Here is a 21,092-nt window from a genome sequence, read left to right as displayed (position 1 = left end):
TCCATTTTTTTAAAATGTATATCGGCAAAGTGTATCAGTAAAAAAACAGAAGTGTCCAAATGCTTCTCTAGTTATCATGGGTACATTTGTCAGCCCTGGAAACGTTCCCTTAAAATGGCACAGATGATGATGAATAGAGCTTTCCCCATATCTGCCTTTACCTCCACATCTCTGCTCCTTGCGACCTCAGCAAAGTTTTCCTGTTGTTCAAGCGTTTTGTCCACCTTGTCATCTGTCATACAGAAACACCGTAGCCGTGCCTCAATGGGATCTTGGGATTTGGCAAACACAACAAACTTGGCCATGTAGGGTACACAAATGATTTCCCTGTACACTTGGCTGGCAAACGTCACCGACTCCTGGATTTGCCTACAATCTATCAGCCAGAACCTAATGAAGAAGGCAAAATGAGATCATCTTAAGCAAACTACTAAGAACAATCTATTTGAAAACAGAAGACAATGCTCTAGAAGGCACAGAATCAGGCAAACATTAACTGAAAATATACATTGCTATTATGTTTGTCCTCTTATTATACGCTAACGCATCAGGAAACCTATTTAGTTCTTTAACATGCCTCATGATGCATAGGCATATTGAATGCATCAGTCAGATGGAATCTATTTAAGTTCTTTATTTACCGCATGGTGTGAAGACACATCTGATGCTTCAGTCGAATACAAGGTGTTTAATCCCTTGAAATGACAGATCAGAAAAGTCAGCCAGATGCAATATTGTTAATACCTTGATGCTATGTTGTGTACATCATACCACATGCTTCAGTCAGAGAAAAACTACCTATTTTTCGTCATAATTTACAGACATGGGGGGTGTGGCTTGGATGCTGAACATGGCAGTCTAAGGAGCCCCGCTGCAAGGCACCGATAATCCGCTCATAGCTGCCACTCCCCCAGGCACTACCGCCTAGGTTGAGCTGCGAGTGATGGAGCATCCCAGTGCTTGACTACTGAATAATAAGTTACCACTGCATCATGCTGGAAGTGGTGTAGTGGGCAGAGGAGAGTCACTTAAGTAAGAGCTCTACCGGGCCATGCGGTGGCTGGTCGGCGGCCTCTCTGATGGGGAGGATCAAACCAAATTCTCTAATACTGAGGGGGCAATAGATGTGTGTGTGGTGCCCCCCTCTTGTGCTTGCAGTGCAATCCCTGATGCTGCTGAACTCTAATGAAGGAGAAGAGGATCCCCGTTATGCCATCAAGGGCCTCCTGCTGCTGTTTACCGAGCCCTGGGGCCGGAGAGGGTACAGGCCCGCGTTGGAGTCCTCCCGGGCACTGTGTGGGCATCTATGTATGGGCCGCAGACGAGCCGACATTTACTGGAAAGTGCAGCAGTCAGAAGGGGTATCACCACAAACCCGGAGGCATGTGGTCCCCCGGCAGGCCATACACAGTGGTAGCGGTTGGGGCCATCAGAAGGCCCCACCCACTACCACTGGATGAGGCCCTCAGATCTCCATGGAGGTCTGAGGGCGAGTTGCAGCTGTGAAAGAGGAGACTTCCTACAGAGCGGTATCGATCTACTAGCGGTGCAGCTAAGGAGGTGAGTTGGTGGGCCTGGCGGTGGCTGGCCCTTCTCTGCCTTCACTCTTTGAGGGCCCCTGGCAGACTCTCTCCAGTAGTTGCTTTAGGAGGCCTCCGCTGCTTTAGTCATCAAGGTCTCCTGTGACTGTTTTTGAGCTATGGTGAGCTGTGGAGTTTTCTCCCTGACTGGGGGCTGCAGTGGGGGGTGAGTTGGCATTTGGAGGGGCCCCCCTAAAAGTGGGCCAATCCTGTGCCCTTCCTGGACCGGCCCACACATGCTGTGGTGTTGCACCTCGTGGGTTGTTGGAGTACTGGCCTTGATGTGCAAGACCCTCTGAAACTGTTACACATGGGACTTTGGCCTCCCCGGGAGGGTGATTGGGCCGACATTCATCCTATGTGGACTGGCGGGAGTGCCTGGGCCAGATCTGTGCGGCGAGGTAGTCAACCGGTGGGTGGTGATACATGCTCTGGGACAAGTGACAGATGTCTCACCTGGGGGATCTTACTTCCAGCACTTGGCCCACTTGCTTGCAAGCCTGGTGCTCACGCCTGTCTTCCCTCCATCCCCCCCTTTAGCTTTGACTTCTGTACTGGTTCTCCACTTTTGGTGATCCCCCGGACATTACATAGTGAGAGACAATGCTGCGGGTCCTGCCTCCCAGAATAGAATTGACAAGTTCACCAAACAGGCAACCTCATCGGGCCATGCCGGGCCAGCTTGCGGCAATACCCCTCACCCTGAGGGGCTCCAGACATCTTCCATATTGCTGGCAATCTGAGACCGGAAAGAAGATACAATAGAGGAAAATGAGGGAACTCAAGGTAGAATTGGCCCTGATTTGACAGGATTTGTGGCACACGCACATGGTCAATGAGGTGGAGGGTAGAATCTCTGAGACTGAAGACAGTCAAATCACTTGAATCTTGTCTGGTGACTCTGCAATGTGTGGTGGACAGTTGGATACCCACATGGAAGATTTCGGGGACAGGTCGAGATGCAACAATTTGCGCATAATGGGTATCCCGGAGGGCATGGAAGGAAATAGCCTACCTCATTCATATATGACTGGCTGAAGAGTTGGGTGCCCGCCACAGTGGTTTCTAATTACTTCATAGTTGAGTGGGCTTACTGTGCACTGACCGCTAAAACCCCTGATGGGCACCCAACCTTGCCCGTTCAGCTCCCAAGTGCTCAACTACGCTGACCGCAATGCCATCTTACAGGTGTCTCTCTCTTTCCCACCCACCTCAAAGTTATTTTTCAGGAAAAATCCTTTGTTTTTGATACACCCAAGGCTGCATGGGAGTGGGTGGAGGAACGTCCGAACTTGGGTGTTGGGCAGCCTTCTTCACAGGGGAGGAAGCTGGAGGCCCTTCAGGTGTGTGGCGCATGGTCCTTCAGCAGCGGCCATGCTGCAAGGGGTACAAGTCCCAGTCCCTTGGGCCTGTGATGTCTCTGAGCTATGCAGGAGCCTCTCCAGAGGTAGAAGGCCTGCCTGAGAATTTGGCCTCGTCTGATCCTTTGGGGACTCCCCCGGATTACACACAGAGCTCTAGCTGCTGTGGGCAGGCAGGCACCTCTGCAAAACACAGCAAAGGTGCATTGTGTTTGCACACTAGGCCACAAGATAGATCCCCATAAACCTTTTTTCTTTTGTTGTTTTGAGCTTGCGGCTCTGGAGCTCATCTGTTTTGGGTCCTAGAGGAGTGGGGTTTGCTTACGGGGGGAGGGGACACACATTTTAGGTTATCCCGGTTGGCTACTGTCCTTAATTGCACCATAACAGGTACTTCTAGTTCGCAAAGTATGAGGTGGGAGATGTGGAGGGGGAGAGGGAGGTTTTCTTTTGGTTAAGCCCACAATGGGTACTAGCATTGAATGCGACACACTTAAAACACTATGGATTCACATTGAGTTTCTTGTTCCTAGACAATATGTGGCAGATCAGAACATGTAGATGGAGCACTGAGGTGTCGGTCTGGTGGTAGTCTATCGGTCCTCTCATGGAATGCGAATGATGTGCTCGATATGATCAAACATGGAGCGGTGATCAAGGCGGCTCGAGGTTTGGCTAAAATATCCTTTTACTCCAGGAAACCATTTACTGGGTAATAGCTGCCCATTCCTGACCCGACAGGGGTTCTCACAGGCCTACTACTTCCACTGTGGGCCATGGGGTGTGTCCATAAGCATACCCCCGGTAGTGTCCAGGGTGTGGCACGACAATTTGGGCCATTATGTGGTGGTGACTGGGACTTTGCAGGGTTTATCAATCTCTATAATCTGTGTATACGCACCACTGCCCCTTGCTGTCCAATTCCTGGGCAGGCTATTGGGCGAATTGCCCAATATTTCGTGGATCCTGTGAGGTGAACTTAACAGGGTGAGCAACCCGGAACTAGACCACACAACCAAGCCTACTGCAGAGGAAAAGTGCCCAACTCTGTTATCTACCTTCCTATGCAACCTGTCTGTGACAAATGTGTGGAGGGAACACCACTCAACTGAGCAGGGCTATACCTTTTATTCTAGGACACACGGCTCCTTTGTCCAGTTGGATTATTTCTTTTTGCCCTGGCGTAGGGCAGTCAAGTCAATCAATCAATCAAACAATCAATCAATAATAACTTTTTTCAAACTTAAACATTAAGATCATAAAAGTACAAGGAAAATACATTGATCAGAATTGATACCTAAAATACATCACCAACAATCATAAAATGCTTTGAAATGGAAGACCTTCAGTGGGGCATGATCTAAGTCTGTGGTCCCCACGAAGCTGGAAATATAATTATCAAGCTCTTTCTGGAACCACTGGTTTTGGCATCTAAAGCTCCAATTGGTGAAAAGATGGATTGTGCAACCATCGAGGTTGCTTCACAGGTTGGATAGATTTGCTGCCTTGCCCCAGTTCAAGATTTTGGGTGCAGCCACTGTCTTGGTTCTCAAAATCGCTGGAAGTTGTATATGGGCAGAGCTACATGAGGATATGTACCTTCAGTCCAGTCCTACGTGGTCAGATCGGCCCTCTTGGAATAAGGAGCCGCTCTGCTTTTTTGTGTCCCTGTACCAGCAAAGAGATCAGCCACCGACCCTCTAGGTGCCAGCTGGAGACAGAGGTCTTCGAGTCCTCGTCTTCTTGCAGGCGCCAGGAGTCCATGAGTTCTTTAAGGGGTTTTTCAGTTCCTTTCCTCAGCAGGAATCAGGAGCATTCTTTTTTCCATGTGGGCTCTTTTTTAGTTGCTCTCAGGTCCAGGAATGTTCCGAAGGGGTGGTGATGAGGACCTAGCCTTAGAGCATTAAGTAGCCAGTGATTAGATACATTTTCCAGTGATTGGATATATTTTCTCTACTCAATCCTGGCTACTTTCTCACACTATGCCCACCTCCTTTTGGAGCACTTCCCCCTCATATCTTAATGCAAAATTACACAGAAATACCTGCTTTAAAATTAGAGAACCCAAATGCCACCAATTAGGCTTCTCTTCAGCTGTCCAGCCACTTACTAATTTATATGAGCTATCCTCTCACCTGACAGTGTCGAATCTGGTGTCCGCCTCTTCAGTGATTGACGTCAGGCTGCCTATGCGTGTCACGGGGATGGACAGGAGAAGACCTTACAGGTAATCACCAACTGCAAACAAAAAGGCTGTCCTTTGCTCTGCCAGCTGTCCTGCACCCCTCCTAGAAAGCTAAACCTTTAGACAGTAATTAACACAACCATATTCGACCTGACCTCAGACGCAGACTAACCAAAAATGTGTATTCTTACTATGGAAAACTGTACGACAAAATAGCCAATTTCCTCCTTAAGAAAGTGGAGGATATCTATAGTACCTTTACTGCAGATACGAATTACATTCCTCAATTAAAGGTGGCCAATGAGGAAGAGCCTGGGAATACTACATCTCAGCTACGCCACTTCACACCTACTACAGATGTGGACGTACATGCCATTCTGAAGAAAGTAAAATCAGGATCCCCAATGGACCCTTGTCCCCCCTCCATACTGAAGCTGGTATCAGAACCAGTTATACCAATCCTGACTAAGATCATCAATATGGCTCTCTCAGAGGGCTATTTTCTGAAAACCTGGAAGACAGCATCGATTCTGCCTCTGCTTAAAAAGCCCAAGCTCGACCCCATGGACTCCAATAACTTTATGCTGATCGCCTGATTACCGCTCCCTGCAAAAAAATTTTGAAAAACTTATAAATACCCAACTCGGTCAATTTCTTGAGGAAAATTATAAACTTGATCCCACGCAGTACGGTTTCAGAGGGAGCCACAGTACTGAGTCAGCTCTCATTAAATCTACTGAAGAAAGAAGAGCCACGCTAGATCGAGGCAGGAATGTAGCCCTGATCATGTTGGACCTCTCTGCGGCGTTTGACACCGTCCATCATAACCTATTGACGGACCGGCTGCACGAGATTGGTGTTACAGGCGTGGCATGGAAACTGATTAAATCATTCTTAACCGATAGAGTGCAGACAGTTACGCTTGGCAACTTCTCTGCTAAGTCCTTCTCTCTCCCCTGTGGAGTCCCGCAGGGGTTATCCATGAGCCCCACTCTCTTCAATGTTTATGTTTGCCAGCTCGCTCCCCTTATTGGTTCCTTTGGACTCAAGCTGACCTCATACGCTGACGGCACTCAGATAGTTGTCTCTATGCTTCCAAAGGAAACTCAAGAGCCAGCAAGGCGTTTTCATGACTGCATGACAGCTGTAGGTGGCTGGATGGCCCAGAATTGTTTAAAGCTCAAATCTGCCAAAACGGAGGTGATCCTCTTTGGAAATAACCTTCACTTTTGGACCCCAGCCTGGTGGCCAGATTCCACTGGCCCCCACCCAACACCAGTTAGGAAAGTAAAAAATCTAGGGTTCATAATTGACAACAAACTGTCCCATAAAGACCAAGTAAACGCAGTTGTTTCAACAATCTCCTACATCCTAAAATCATGTAAAAAAATACTGGACTTTCTCCCCACAGAAAGTCAGAAAACGGTCGTCACATCCTTAGCTATGTCCAGGTTGGACTATTGCAATGGCCTCTATGTCAACACGCAGGAAGGACTCATAAGGAAACTGCAACTACTACAGAACGCAGCAGCTAGACTGTTGTCAGGCATTCTAAAATATAAATCCATCTCGGCAGAAATTTAAAAATTGCACTGGCTGCCTGTTAAGAAACAAGTTCTGTTGAAAGCCTTGTGCATAACTCACAAGGCATTACACTCTACAGTCCAAAACATCTGATCCAAAATACCAACTGTTATGCCCCGTCTAGATCCCTGCGCTCCTCAGAAGCCAAACTGATCCATATTCCATTGGCAAAAAAAGCCAATTGGGGTGGCAGGAGTTTCTTTGTTGGCGCGGCCAAAGCATGGCATGCCCTCCCACTCTTCCTTAGGGGCACAACAGAGCTGCTCGTTTTTAGAAGAACTCTAAAAACCTGGTTGTTCAACTCATAAAGCTCTATGCAATTCTACCACCACCTCTAGGGGATCATCATTCATAGCGCCAGGACGTCCTTGGGCAACAGTGCGCTTTTAAATGTCATTAACATTAACTTTAACATAACATATGGTAGAATAGGTTTTAAGCCATTTATGGGTTAGTCACTTGGATCCTGTTGATGCGCAAGTAAGAGGGTGTTCGCATGCAGACATTAAATGACCTTGGTGATAAGACTGACCACAGTTACCTATCTTGGGCCAAGAAGAGTAAGTAGGTATGGTGATAGTTTGTGTTCTGTCAAAGATGGTCAAAGGCAACCACTTTGGAGAATTTCAGGAGAACCCAGAAAATCTTGAGGTAAGAGATCATGTGATTGATGGTGTCAAAAGCTGACGGCAGATCTAACAAATATCCGAGCCAGGATACCTGTGTCATCCAACCATTCGTATTAGATCATCATAGACGAATGACACTACCGGTTCCACAGTTCAGCCAAGTCTAAAACCCACTTAAAATGGTATAAGTTATTATTACACTCAATGAAATGCTGGACCTGTCCCTACACAAGTCTATCCAGTAGCTCACTTAGGAAAACCAACCAGTATATTGGGCTGTAGTAGTTAAAATATTTTAGTCCAATTAAAGCTTCTTTGGTTGGTAGTTGTTAAGATCCTTTAAGTCTCATGGAAGGTAGATAACCCCTGGACAGGGAGTTGTTGAAAATGAAGGAGAATCAGGGCCTAACACAATCATTTCATACAAGAAGCAGAAGGTGAGCCCAAGGGTTTACTTTAGGTCAGAGATATTGAACTCTCTTAACGTGAGATGGGGAGAAGTGAGAGACGCTGTTCTAAAGTGCAGTGCATAATAGATCGGAATTTGGGATGTCTGGAGGTTCTATGGACTCTGTGTCAATATCATATTTAATTTTTATCAATATTGTTTTAAAATGGGAGGCCAGATTGTCATAGGTGTGAAGCATTGCTGCAGGAAGGATTGGACCGCCACGGAGTTGTGCAGATCTTCAACATTTCTAGATAACTTTTTGTTCAGATTGGGAGCTCTGAGAATTTGTCCTGAAAAATATACTGATTTTGTTGCTTTAATTTGCCCCTTATAATTTGATATTGCTGTCAAATATCATAACTTAGGCTGGGCATCATTGAACTATCACCATTTCCTTTTTTGTGGTAGACAGTTAATATGTTTCTTGGTATTTGCGTGTTTATTCATTTGTTCAGTTTTTCATCCACCTGTTTGGCTATTCATTCATCATTTAGTTGTACCTCTTGTGGCAGATAACCTCACTCCCTCATTTACATTTCTTGTTTCACAATTGATCACGTTGTGTCCCATCCAGTTCTTGGTAAACTACGTGATCAGAAGAGTGAAAGTAAAAGTGATAGATTAGCATTTTTACCAGTGCATCATTCAGGAACTATCTAGGAATTTCTATAACTTCAGACTAACTAGAATGTTGATAGCTGGAACACTGCAAGGACATTGACAAGTAATTTGGTATGTTTCAGTAAGTTTCAGTAATTTGGAACCACCATTAGGTGATGCCTTATGGCTGCAGACATATCTCGCCTTATGTAAGAACCAGCCATGTATTCAACGTAAGAGCAGGGGACACTGCATAATAACTTCCTCAGTGAAAGATCCTTACCTGTAATTAGCCGTAATTTGAATAATAGCAGCATGAACAGCCAACACTGTATAGTACATCTAGAAATGTAAGCATGCATGAATGTCTACAATCATACATACCTTCCTCATTTCATGGCTATGATTTATTTACTGTAAATGACCTGTGCAGTTTCACCAATTTGGCTTCTGTATTTGTTTTGGGACATGGATTTTTGGTGCCTTTGAGAGGTTGCAATAAACTTAGGTGCTGACCAACACACATCTCCATCTGCAAATCTCCTTCATGCACCCTTTAAATAAACTAACTGAGAGGTCGCAATGTACTTTGGTGCTGACAAACACAAATCTCCATCTGCAAATATCCTTCATGCACCCTTTAAATAAACTAACTCAGACAAGGCCATCTATTTTAACCACAATGTGCTATACTAACAATGATCAAAATCACTCTAATAGCTTTAACCAAGAACAATTACCAGGTGAAAATTCACTCACCAAACTACTGTTTGAGTCATTTATCAACAATGTCTGTGTCTGTTTTATGCATATTATTTGCATTTTTATATCAAGTTACCAGCCGCAATAAAATTGTCTTACCTCACTGTGCACAAACAGAAGAAAGCTCAATTGTACTTAGATCCTAATGGGAACTAAGGCTTTACTAGACACAAATGTAATTTGCACCCATTGTGGGATTAGCTCACAGGTCTAAATGACTTCTTAACAATACAGACAATTAAGCAATCCCCCTCTAAAAGATAATGTAAGCACTTTTCACAATGTTACTTTAAAAAAAAAAGTTGCTCTCATTTGTTGATAGTTGAAAGATCACTAATTGGTAGGAGACTGCAAAACAATCTTTTTAACTGATATTGAAAACAAATTGGACAACCACACAATTTCTGTTTAATATACAATGATCCATTCATTCTTAGGTGGCCCATAATACTGAGCATAAAAATTACAGAGGGAAATATGATTAACACGCAGATGAGCATGTCTATGGTGGTTACTGGCCTAATTCTGGATTCCCCCAGCATGAAATGAAGACTAGCCTAAAGTACACATGTATCCTACTCATGAGCCCACTTTGAATATTACTTTGAGGACCACTTTGGCCATAACATGTCTTCTTGTGATACTAAAATGCTGGGACCACACATGATTTGCAAACAACTGATAAATCAAAATTGGGCATAAACACCTGACTCGGACATTACAACAGCACTCAAAGTAAGGACATTGTGCTATCATTCTAATATAAAACTGTATGGATTTAAGTTTGCATGTCACATATTGAATGCATGACATCGAAACAATGATCTGACTAAGTCAGATGTCTGAGGATAGCAACATTGTTGACAAAGTGCGGATACAACATACTGCCATAATGTCACAACAGCTTACCTCCTCAATTGAAATAGCACGGAATAGTGTATGCTACCTTGTACGATATGATTTCAAGAATTAACTCTATGAAATGTAATCATTTTTTAAACTCTCACAACTAAATTTCTAAATCAAAAGTATTTCACATATGATATATATAACAATGGTTGCAGGAGTGTATGTTTCAAATATATATCCCGGAATGGAAATAGATATTCAAATCAGGAATTAGAAATTCAAAGTGTTCAACAAGGTATTGAGAGACTCTCTTGTACTTTAACCCATACAAGTTTGTATTGGCTAAAGCATATGACACCAACTGGCAAAGGTTTTTCAACAAAACGTAACAAATACATAGAACACATTTCAAAACCTTGGTGAGTAGATCTGTTTTTACTCTACCTGGCTGATACATTTGTGGTGAAGGACACACATTCATTGATAAATGTTAATGGTGTGGTTCCTGTGATATCTTCCCATTGTGCTGGGGTTGTCCCACCTGAGGAGAAATAGATACATTGTGTTATTGAAAGGATACTCATTCAATAAATAAAGTAATTCTTAATAGGCGTAGCAAGATGCATCACTCCATGTGCTGCTATGTGGCCTGTGACAAATGTTTGTTGATAATTATTCATAAAAAACTTTGTATCCCTGTAATCCTTGTGCAGTATCTTCCGCCCTGTGTCAACTGATAACTGTTCATTGCTTGATAAGTGAAAAAGTTACTGCAAAAGAGCTTCATTTTCTTACTATGATTTGATATGAAATTCAAGCACTTTCTTGTGGTAATAAATAAAGGCAGTTCACAATATGTCCTCCACGCTCTGCGTTGTCATCTTTGTGCAAACAGGAAGAGGAAGTCCTGTATATGCCATCCTCACAGAAACCTACAGCGATGGCTAACCGAGGACAAAGGAAGACGTAGAGTGAGAAGAGCTGAATCCGTCGTTATCTTAAAATGAAAATGGACAGTTATGTCAAAATACATCATCGCTCTACTCCTTTTGCGAATCCAGATTTCCTCCATGTGATAACTAATCCTTTCTATACTAAGCTGTTCAGAGTCTAATGGTTTTATACCATCTATTTCTATCTGTCCTCCCGCTACACAATTACAAGGCCTCTTATCTGTGGAAGAACCTTATTCCATAGGGATGACATCCACAATTTCTTTTATTTTGTGCTTAAGTTGATCTGTCAGTTTAATGGTCCCTGTTTCTCGAGGTTCATTTTCTGGCACTTCTTTCTGAATGATGTATAAATGTAAAACATCAGAAGACTAATAGAGGCATTGTTAACAACTACAGAATTGGAGCAAGTCATAGACCTTGAGTCACCAAAATGCAATGGCTAGAGGAAGTGACATCAAGAGCTACAGTGACCCCAGACACCATCACAGGGAAAATATTTTGTCCTATTCTTATCCTCTCAGCAGGGTCCAATTTACTGCCATATGGTTAGAATAGCAGAAAGGCTTCAAAACTGCAGAGAGTAAATATGGCGGCCAAATCCAGAAGTGCTCTCTGGTCACTGCTATGGTTTCTCAAACACCTCCTCAGCTAGAGGGTGATTTCACTGTACAATTATAGCCCATAAATAGCCACAATGCTAATGCAGCCCTAATCAATTTAGTTGAATAATTTTGTCACAAGAAGAATTTATAAAGACTCCTAGTACCACCTATTTTCGTCTGCTAAGCATTTTTGTGAAAGTTCTTCCTTACTTGCCTTCCTCGTCTAGGGAAAGTTGCAAGCTCTGGTAATCTCCATAGCTGACTATTGTAACTCCTTGTCAGTTGGTCACCCAAAATATATTTCACACAAATTGAAAGTGGTCCAAAATGCTGTGGCAGGTATAGTTTTAGGCCATAACAGAAGTTCATCTATCTCGTCTCATCTGTTGAACCTGTACTGGCTACTGATTGTTAATGGAACCCTATTAAAGGCTTTATGTTTTTCTCATGAAGCTATTTGTACAATCGGACCAGGAATCTACATGTCCTGGCTTTTTCTTGGTATCTACCATCCCGCACTTTACATTCCAACTCACAAAGTTTGTTAGTCAACCCCAAATTTAAAAAAAAAGTGTACTGGTGTTTCCTCAATGTTGGTCATTACTTCAAAAGCAAGGAACAACTTTGTCCCTTCAGACTCAATCCAGTCTTAGCAGTTTCAGGAAAGAATAAAAAGTTTCACCTTTTATGCTGTTTTAATATGTTAGCCTGTTCAGCCATAACACCATATCCATGAAACCAGTCTTCTGCCCAAGGCGCTGGGACATTTCTTCCTGAGGTATCTGTTCACTTAATAAACCCTCATTTTATCAGTCAGAAGATGACGTTTTGCATGGCCTTACCAACCACAACCCTTTATCAACCAAACTCCTTGTAAATCCATCTGAGTATTTAAAAAAGGTGATCTTTTTGTATTATCACCCCACACATTTTTGGAATGATGTTGCTGGTTTTTCGACTCTGAAGTGCACTAGGGGCTGCTGTCCAGGCCCCCTCAATGCAGGTACTGTGACCCCTCTAATGTGTATATCCAATTAGCTGATCCCTGATTGGCTTATTACATTTACCTGTAAGTCCCTAGTATATGGTATCAGGTGTACCCAGGGATAGTAAGTTAGATGTCACCAGTGAACTGCAGCACTTGTTGTGCACCAAAGTTGTGACAACATAAAAACATGGCTCTAGGTCTGCTACAGCAGCCTTGTTGGACAGCTTTTAAACTGCCAAACGGACAGAGTGAAAAAACCTTTTTGCCATGTTCAGACCTTTCCTTTTAATATTTGTTAGTCATCCCTAAGGAAGGCCTTAATTTCCTATAAGGCAGGGTGCCAGATTTAAAAAACAAGGGCATGTCGAATTTAAACTTAACATGTCCTGACAGTGAAAACTTGAAGTTATTTTAACCATAGGAGGGACAGTGGCCACATTGGCTAACCTTGCGTTTCACTAGCCCACGTGCTCAGTGCTAACTTCCACTTGGGGTCCCCAAACCGAGAACACCAATATATCAAATCAATTGTTACATTGAGCCCAACAATGTATAAATATTGATGTGTTCCTTGTGAACATAAGACCTCTTGTTCCACATGAATAAATCTGTTAAACTTATTGCAAAATTGTTTTGAATTAATTTTACAGGCTTTGTTAAACGGTTTTTCTTAAACATTGTGGCCACTAGGGCCATTTGTTCCATGTACCACTCATTTCAACAGGCAGACAGGCTGGCATCTCCTCCATAGTGAAACACCTGTTGCAGAACCGATTTCTAGGAGGGGTGGAACATTATACTGGCGACACCTCAGGGGTGTGACCATGGCTCTGTCCCAGGGACGAACCTTAACATCTTGGATTTGGGCAGAGAAATGAACTGTGGGATTGTTTAGTGCCAATCCCATAAGAAGTGATGTAGATGTGGGTAGAGTTGCTCCGGGGCAAATTGTAGCTCCATCGGTAACTGAGTCCTCCCCACTCACATACTCGAACTTGGCATAAAAGGTGGCACCTTTGGCTTCCAGCTTAAGAATACTACGGGACCCAGAAAGAATAAAAGAGGAACTGCACCTGCTGTACCTGTGAACTCCAGAAACAGAAGCTGCACCACTGACGACTGCACCTGCTGCACCTACTGGACTCTGGACGGTAGGTGCACTAGACTACTAGACCCCAAAGAACTGGGCCTGCTCGCACTTGTGCCATGGACCAGTGAGTGGATTCCAGGTTCTAGTTGGTTAGCCTCTTATTAATGTCAGGAAAACAAAAGCAAAAGAAGCTCGGCACCTGTAAAGTGCTCAGATGACCAATTCGCTCTGGATTTGTCTTGGACTCTGCTGGTGTAAACAAGAGATAGAGTTCCAGCCAGTGCCAAATTCAAGAGGCCTCCAATTCCCCTAGGGAACGATTTAAAACGGTGGCCCATCTGACAAAGAGTCCTCGTGACATCACCTTTGTTCCTGATCAAAACGTTGTTGACAATACGGCTACTTTTTTTCAACAAAAAGTGCGGACAGTATAAGATGACCTCCAAGCCTTGGTAGTTGACAAATCTCCCACCTATCAAGAGAACACAACATCGACTGTCGCTAATTACTCTCAATTTCCACTGCTAGAAGACACACAGGTCAGGAACATACTCACTCAGATGAAAGCAGGGTCACCCCTAGACCCCTGCCCTCCCTATATACTGCATCTAATTCCCGAAACAATAAGCCCAGCCCTAACACCTCTGTTAAATGAGGTTATTAGCTCTGGTAAATTTCCTCGTAGTTGGAAGAAAGCCTGTATTAGGCCCATCCTTTAAAAAGAGTCCTTGGATCCGGCGGAACCAAAACATTTCCGACCGATATCTTGTCTACCTCTGCCAGCTAAGATTCTGGAAAAAGCTATTAATCTAGAGTTAATGAAGTACATAGATCACAACAACCTACTAGACCCCTCACAACATGGATTTCGACCCTGTCACTCAACAGTCTGCACTCATAATAGCTTCCGAGGACATTCGCAAGACAATGGACGAAGGTGATAGAACGGCCCTGATCCTCTTGGATTTAACAGCGGCGTTCGACACCGTCAATCATGAGGTCCTATTGAACAGACTGACGGCCCTGGGAATCCAGACACAACCCTAACCCTTCTTACGTCTTTCCTAGAGGCATGAATTCAACAAGTCCATTGGGGAGGTTTCCAATCCAACAAATTTTCCCTCCCTGGGGGTGTACCCCAAGGCTCGGCCTTGTCGCCAACGCTATTCAACCTGTACGGTCTGCATCTGGTGTTGTACGCCAACGACACACAAATTGTAGTGCCACTTTCTCAGTCGGTGGAAATAACAGCAGAATGCTTCAGGAACTGCCTCTCAGATGTAAAAAATTGGATGAGCCACCATTTCTTAAAATTTAACACAGAAAAGACGGAGGTAATAGAGTTTGGCCAGAAACCATCTATCTGGAACCACCTCTGGTGGCCTCCGGAGGCCGGCACCTGCCCTGTCCCAGCAGATAAGGTTAGAAACCTCGGCTTTATGTTCGACAAAGAACTCTCCTGTACCGCACAAATAAACCAGGTGACATCGGCCTGTTTCTACATCATTAAGGTGCTAAGAAAAAAAAATCCTACCGCATATCCCACCCACCCTAAGAAAGACGGTTATGGGAGCCCTTGTAATGTCTAGGGTAGATTATTGCAACTCTCTCTACTTGGGCATGGGGGAAAAACAGATGGCTAAATTACAGGCAATTCAAAATGCGGCAGCTAGAGTTCTAATGAATCTGCCTAAACGTCACCCTACCTCCAAAACCATTTGTGACCTTCATTGGCTCCCGGTTAGGCGTAGAATCCAGTTCAAGGCCCTCTGCCTAGTCCATAAATCCCAATATGGGAATGGGCCGGCAGACTTCACCAATCTGTTCCCGCGCTACGCCCCGCAGCGCACATTAAGATCATCTAGTCAAGACCTGGTGTGCCTGCCCAGAATACGTAGAGCCCGCTGGGGTGGGAAATCCATTACCCACCAGGCCTTCAAACTATGGAACTCTCTGCCCACCGTGCTCCGGTCTGACAAATCCAAAATGAGCTTCAGAAAGGCACTAAAAACCTGGCTTTTTTCTATGCCATAACTCAGAGTTGCTGCCTGCTTCTGTTCTATAGCGCCAAGACGCCTCGGCAATAGAGCGCTCTACAAATATTTCAGTCAGTCAGTCAGAGTGGAATCTTCTTGCTACCAGACTGCAACTTGTAAGCCAAAGATAACAGTTCCTGAACCCAGAATTCGAGGCTCATGGACTACAGTTATTTCCCTGTTTGTAAGTAGCCTTGAATTCTGCTGAGAACCAAGGCTTTCAATAAACCAGTGGATTTCGCTGATATGACAACATCGAACCCAAAGCTGGACTCGTGCTCCAGAGGACCCCGCCAACCTCACATTTGATGAGAAAAAGACAAAGAAAAGTTTCTAAATGCAACCAGCCTGGTGCTTGCATCCAACCATTTCCCTCATCGAGGTTGGCCTAAAACTTTGTTTTTGCCCCTGACCGTTGCATTTGAGGACCACAGACTACCCCTTAGTGTGAACAGCAGTGGTTACAAACTTTTTGGAACTTTTCAAAACCTTTTGTAGGAAGAAGCAGTGATTCATGTGAATTTTTCAAAAAACATAACTCTGGTTTCCCTCATCTGATTTTAGTCGTTTGGGAGTCTTATTACAGATAAACATATATTCTATTTTTATAAATTGGAGTGGGATTTTTAATGCATAGTGCTTTTTAATTATTGATTATTTTCACACTGATAAATTCTTTACACTTGTTATCCTTTGAGTTCAGCCTGGCTACTTTGTGCTACAGCTATCTGGGACTAAGCTGAGGTTTGATTTAAAGAAACCTGAATGGCTCTCGTATGGATAAGTGACATTATTACTTGGTGAGGTCTCACGACCACCCTAAATAATGATCCTCTTTCTCACTGAGCACTACAGTTGTTCTCATGCGCTGAGATTATTTTCATATTTGTTGAGGAGGATCAGCAGACACAAAGGGCCATATTCACAAAGAAAAGTAGTAAATCTGCACCCACAGATGTAAGCCTATGTGCAGATGTACTACTTTTTAGGATTCACAAATATTCCTATCTGTAGAACTGGAAAGTTGTGTCAGTCGCAGGTTTCAAGGCAAACCCCTGGGAATGTCTTGTAACTATTTCCACTAAGTCATTTTGCCCCTGTATGGAGTTCTCCTTTACAGAGAAGTGTGCATAGGAGGATTAGGCCCTCCCCTGTACAAACACTTTTCCTTTCACCCCTTGATTTATACATTCCCCGTCCCACCTTCAGTCTGTGCCAAAATTAGACTAGGTGGTATAGGGAACCATGGTGACTGAATCACTGTTTACAGCTGAAATCAGTTAAAACCATATCTAGCAATACATTAGGTATGGACATATAGCTTCCTTAATGCCATGTAATCTACAACAGGGAAGGATGATGGCATTTGATAAACAGGTACGTGGTCAAACTGGACTATCTATTAACAAAACATATGAGGGGTAATATTACCTATTTTTGTGCAGACATACAGAAAAAGAGCATTGGATGGAAAAATAGTGTTCCCAAATAATTTTTGTAGTATGCAGATGCCTTTCATCACTATTGTGAATGCATTTGAATTTCTTTTAATTTGGTTTAATAAAATAAATATGGTAACTTGTTATCGAGCTTAGACACAGGCCAACCATATTGAGCAGAAATATGTGAAATTCATGCAGAAGAGATACAAAAATTTAGGCTCAGCAGAAAAATGGAAAATAATTCTGTCTCATACGGCAGGACCAGGGGAATCACAAGTTCATGAGAAAAAGTGCTGAACAGAACTTTGGAAAGCAATGGTAACTAAGATTGTGAACAAAGTCAAAGTGCTTATGTAGAAAATGTCATTTATCTACAACACACAGGGAAAAAAGCCTAATACAGAAAAAATAACTCCAGGGGGAACATATGTGACTACTGTAGGACTGGGAGATGGAGCACCTTACTTTTTATGCATTTTCCTTTAGCTTTTCCTGACAGACAGAGGAGCAGTTGGACCTCTGAAGATGTCTCCCAGCCTAAAAGCCTCATCAAGGGTACGAGAGAGGAATAATAGAAAGAGGTAAGTTGATCACCAAACGTCCATTGGTAGGTCATGTGAGCTACTGGCACCGTTTTACATCAATGTTAAAGCGCTGTTACCAGTGATCAGGAAGCCTTCTTAGGCAAAGTTGAATGCTGAGAATATTTTGAGACCCATTGAAGATTTCTATATCCATTACAAGGCAATCTCGCATGACAGCGAAGAGACAAATCCAAGAGGTACATTATATACTAGTGGCTTTGTGTAAGAGGATGCCCTGCTGCAGATGTTCATGGAGATGAGGAAAATCCCCTTGTTTTCCATAATTATAAGGAAAGTCTACAACTGAGAAAATATCATTTAAATCCGCGAGAGCCTGTTTAAATTTCAAACACACATTTCTGAAGCCTTTAGGTAAATGATGGAAAAACCTGTCTCTAATACAGACACACTTCAAGGAGTGGGCTACCTGGTATCACAGTAGATTCAATTTTACTTACAAGGATGGTTCCTTGGGAAGAAGTGTAAAGCCTGGAGCTGATAATTAGTTTGTGCTGATTACATATATTTATTTATGGAAAAGAGAGTCCATTTTGAAAGGGAAATAATTTCTAAATCCAATAATAATATTGCCCTCAACTGTTACCTATTTTTGTGAATGCTGAACGATTTGGATCCTATTATGCACTAACCAGACAACCAGACAGAAGAGAACCTTAGCAACACAAGTAATCAGACTAAGTTGCATTGGGGCTTCCTTTAGCAAACAACACAGCAGCACAGATGCACGTGTTGCATGATGTTCCTTTTCAGAAGAAAGGGTCTGCTGAATGAAAGAGAAATTGTGGGGACCGAGAACCACAAAGCATTCATTGTGCCTACTTCATGGCAGTTTTTCACCAGAGAATACCACACACTACACTTAAGTACTAGTCTAAAGGCCCCACTATGTGACATTATTTTTTAACCATATCTGACGGAATAGTCTTAGTGAGCCATGAGCACAACTTTCAAATATTCCACTCCACTCTTGTCCTACATGTTAAACATTTTAAAAAATCACATCTTAGATCCATTTAATTTTACTATAATTTCCATTTCCAATAAATTTCCATTGAGTACAGTTTTTATGAAGTCACACTGCACTTCCCCTTCATGTTGGACTTGTTAAAGGTATTTGATTCCTAAAGAATTGAATAATTAATATTAGAGCTTTCAGTATGACTTAGGATATGCTTCTAACTAAGCCATGAAACATATTGTTTATCCAACTTTCTGTAAAATCTGCTTTGCCAATTCACTTCCTTTACTTTCCTCCCTTCCTTCAATTTCTCACGATATATGACATCTCCTGTGATATATGAAACTGAGCAGGACCCAACCCAACTGCCTTATGAATACCGATTAAAGAACTTTTGCTATTTCTGCCCCTGTACCAAACACATGTAAGGGTTGTATGGATTAGGCTTTGCTTTGCATTATTAAGAGAGTCATGACGTATAAAAGTATTGATGCACATAACCTCAATGACAATACCAGGTGGGGGTTTCAGACCACATCACAGCTACAGAAACATGCTAATTTGTGTAAATGATCATATGATTGCCATTTCAATTTTGCAGACATTGATGAATATTTATCAAGCACTTGCACTAAAGACAGATGTCCCTACACTTATAATTCTGATATTCAGGTAAATTAGACTCACCCGTTATGCTGCACAGCAGTCTTAATGTGGGTGTGTCACCCCCAAAGCCATTCATCATTGCATCTGTGGAGACTTTGGGCACTGGAATAGTCATGGTGATGGGCTTGTGGAACTTTCTTCTTCTTGGCTCCAATGTAACGATTGGGCTAAAGGTTGCCTTGTTGCCTAAAATCTTTTTGACAAGTTCACTGTGCATAGGCTGGGCCTGGATGGGAAAAGTCAAGGTGATCACATGAAAACAAAAGTATCCGGTGGCATATCATTCATCACTGAGTGTTTTCTTTTCCGGTTGTAGAGCAGGGGTCTTCAACCATTTCATTAACAAGAGCTATTTATGTTCAACACAAATCACCCTGACTTACTAATATTATTAGTGTTTTACACATCAGACAATGTTACATAAGTGGCTACTGTATGAAAGATTACTAGCTGTAAACACTTCATTGCAGCATTGCCAAAAGTAATGTATCAAAGGCTTTGTTAGTTTGGAATGCCTCTACAAGGGTAATACATAACACCCACAGCTACAATGACCCCCCAGTACCATAACATATAATATTTGTAATAAGTGTGCAGTACTGCATGATTTATGATTCAAATATTAGCTTTCAATATATTTTGGATAAATATCAGTTCTGAAAATGCACAACTTTTCATCTTTAACACACTTTTGAATTTTGCTATACATATACTAATTCAACATAACACAATCTTCTAATTTAGTAGGCTGAACTGCACACAAAAGAGCTACTTACAGGTAGCTGGAGAGCTACCAGTAGCTCAAGAGCCACTTGTGGGAGAATCCTGTTGGAGAGGTTGGGCCTCAGATGCCCAAGTGAGCACCGTAGAGCTGAATATAGATATGCAGTATATTATTCCACATTTGCTTCTTTTCCTGTTGTACATTAGGGCAAGTTACATCTTCAAACACCATAAACTATTGACAGCACATCTGCATTATTGATTGCATAATTTGGCTGCTAATGAGGTTGTGAATACGGTACCTGTAGGCCAACACGGATCCGTTTGGTGAGTGCACCCTCCGGGAAGACAGCCTGCACCTGTGGCACCACGGTGCTACTCAGCACTCCACCCTCAGGCCCAATTAGGTTGCTGTCTTGTTTGACACGAGACACCACTGCAAAGTATTGTGGGAAGTCCCTGGTGATGATCCGGCAGATGCGCTTTTTCTCCAGTTCTTCATATGTATCAAGCACTGGGAAGCAAATGAAATATCTTTCGTGAGAAACATAGTCAGCCATGACACTGTATTTAATTTTAAACTATGAAATTCCTAATAATTTATTACAGCAAGGAGAAATCCCAATACATGTGTACTTGCCTGCTTTGTAAAGATTACCTTTTCTGGAGATGCAAAATTTGAAAAACTAATCTGACAAAAAGTTAATTTTTTATTTACGATACTAGCATAAAGTCTGACTTTCCTATTTGCTATCTATGCTTTATAGGTATCTACTTCAGGACTACTTCATAACAAGAAAATCTCCTGAGTGCAGAGACACATGTAGACTACATGTTCTAAGCACCAGTCAGCAGCTCTAGCACTCAAGGAAGCATTAGCAACCATTAGAAAAAAGAATTGCTTTTAAGGGTCTATGTATTGCCTTCAAGGCACTTCATAACTTATGACGTGGCTCTCTAAGACACAGTTTTGCCAAGTCCATTCCTTCTAGACCACACTGGTCTTTGGCTGCAAAAGATCTTAT

At 42.8% G+C, this 21,092-nt stretch overlaps 1 protein-coding gene across 1 annotated transcript in view; it reads right to left on the bottom strand.

Annotated features, from left to right (window-relative positions):
* The window catches only part of ANK2 (ankyrin 2), an 874,236-nt gene that overhangs the window by 253,058 nt on the left and 600,086 nt on the right, over window positions 1–21,092 (bottom strand). The window contains exons 31-34 of the mRNA XM_086962136.1: window positions 20,370–20,581; window positions 19,366–19,570; window positions 10,446–10,542; window positions 162–390 (exon numbers count right to left, since the gene is read on the bottom strand). Coding sequence (XP_086818262.1) covers window positions 162–390; window positions 10,446–10,542; window positions 19,366–19,570; window positions 20,370–20,581 — 743 coding nt within the window. The remainder of the gene's footprint in view (window positions 1–161; window positions 391–10,445; window positions 10,543–19,365; window positions 19,571–20,369; window positions 20,582–21,092) is intronic.

This window comes from Lissotriton vulgaris, chromosome 3_1 (genome assembly GCF_964263255.1).
Source record: "Lissotriton vulgaris chromosome 3_1, aLisVul1.2, whole genome shotgun sequence".
In the NCBI taxonomy this organism is placed as follows: domain Eukaryota; kingdom Metazoa; phylum Chordata; class Amphibia; order Caudata; family Salamandridae; genus Lissotriton; species Lissotriton vulgaris.
The sequence above is the reverse complement of the archived record's forward strand: the minus strand, read 5'-3'. Positions and strand labels throughout refer to the sequence as shown.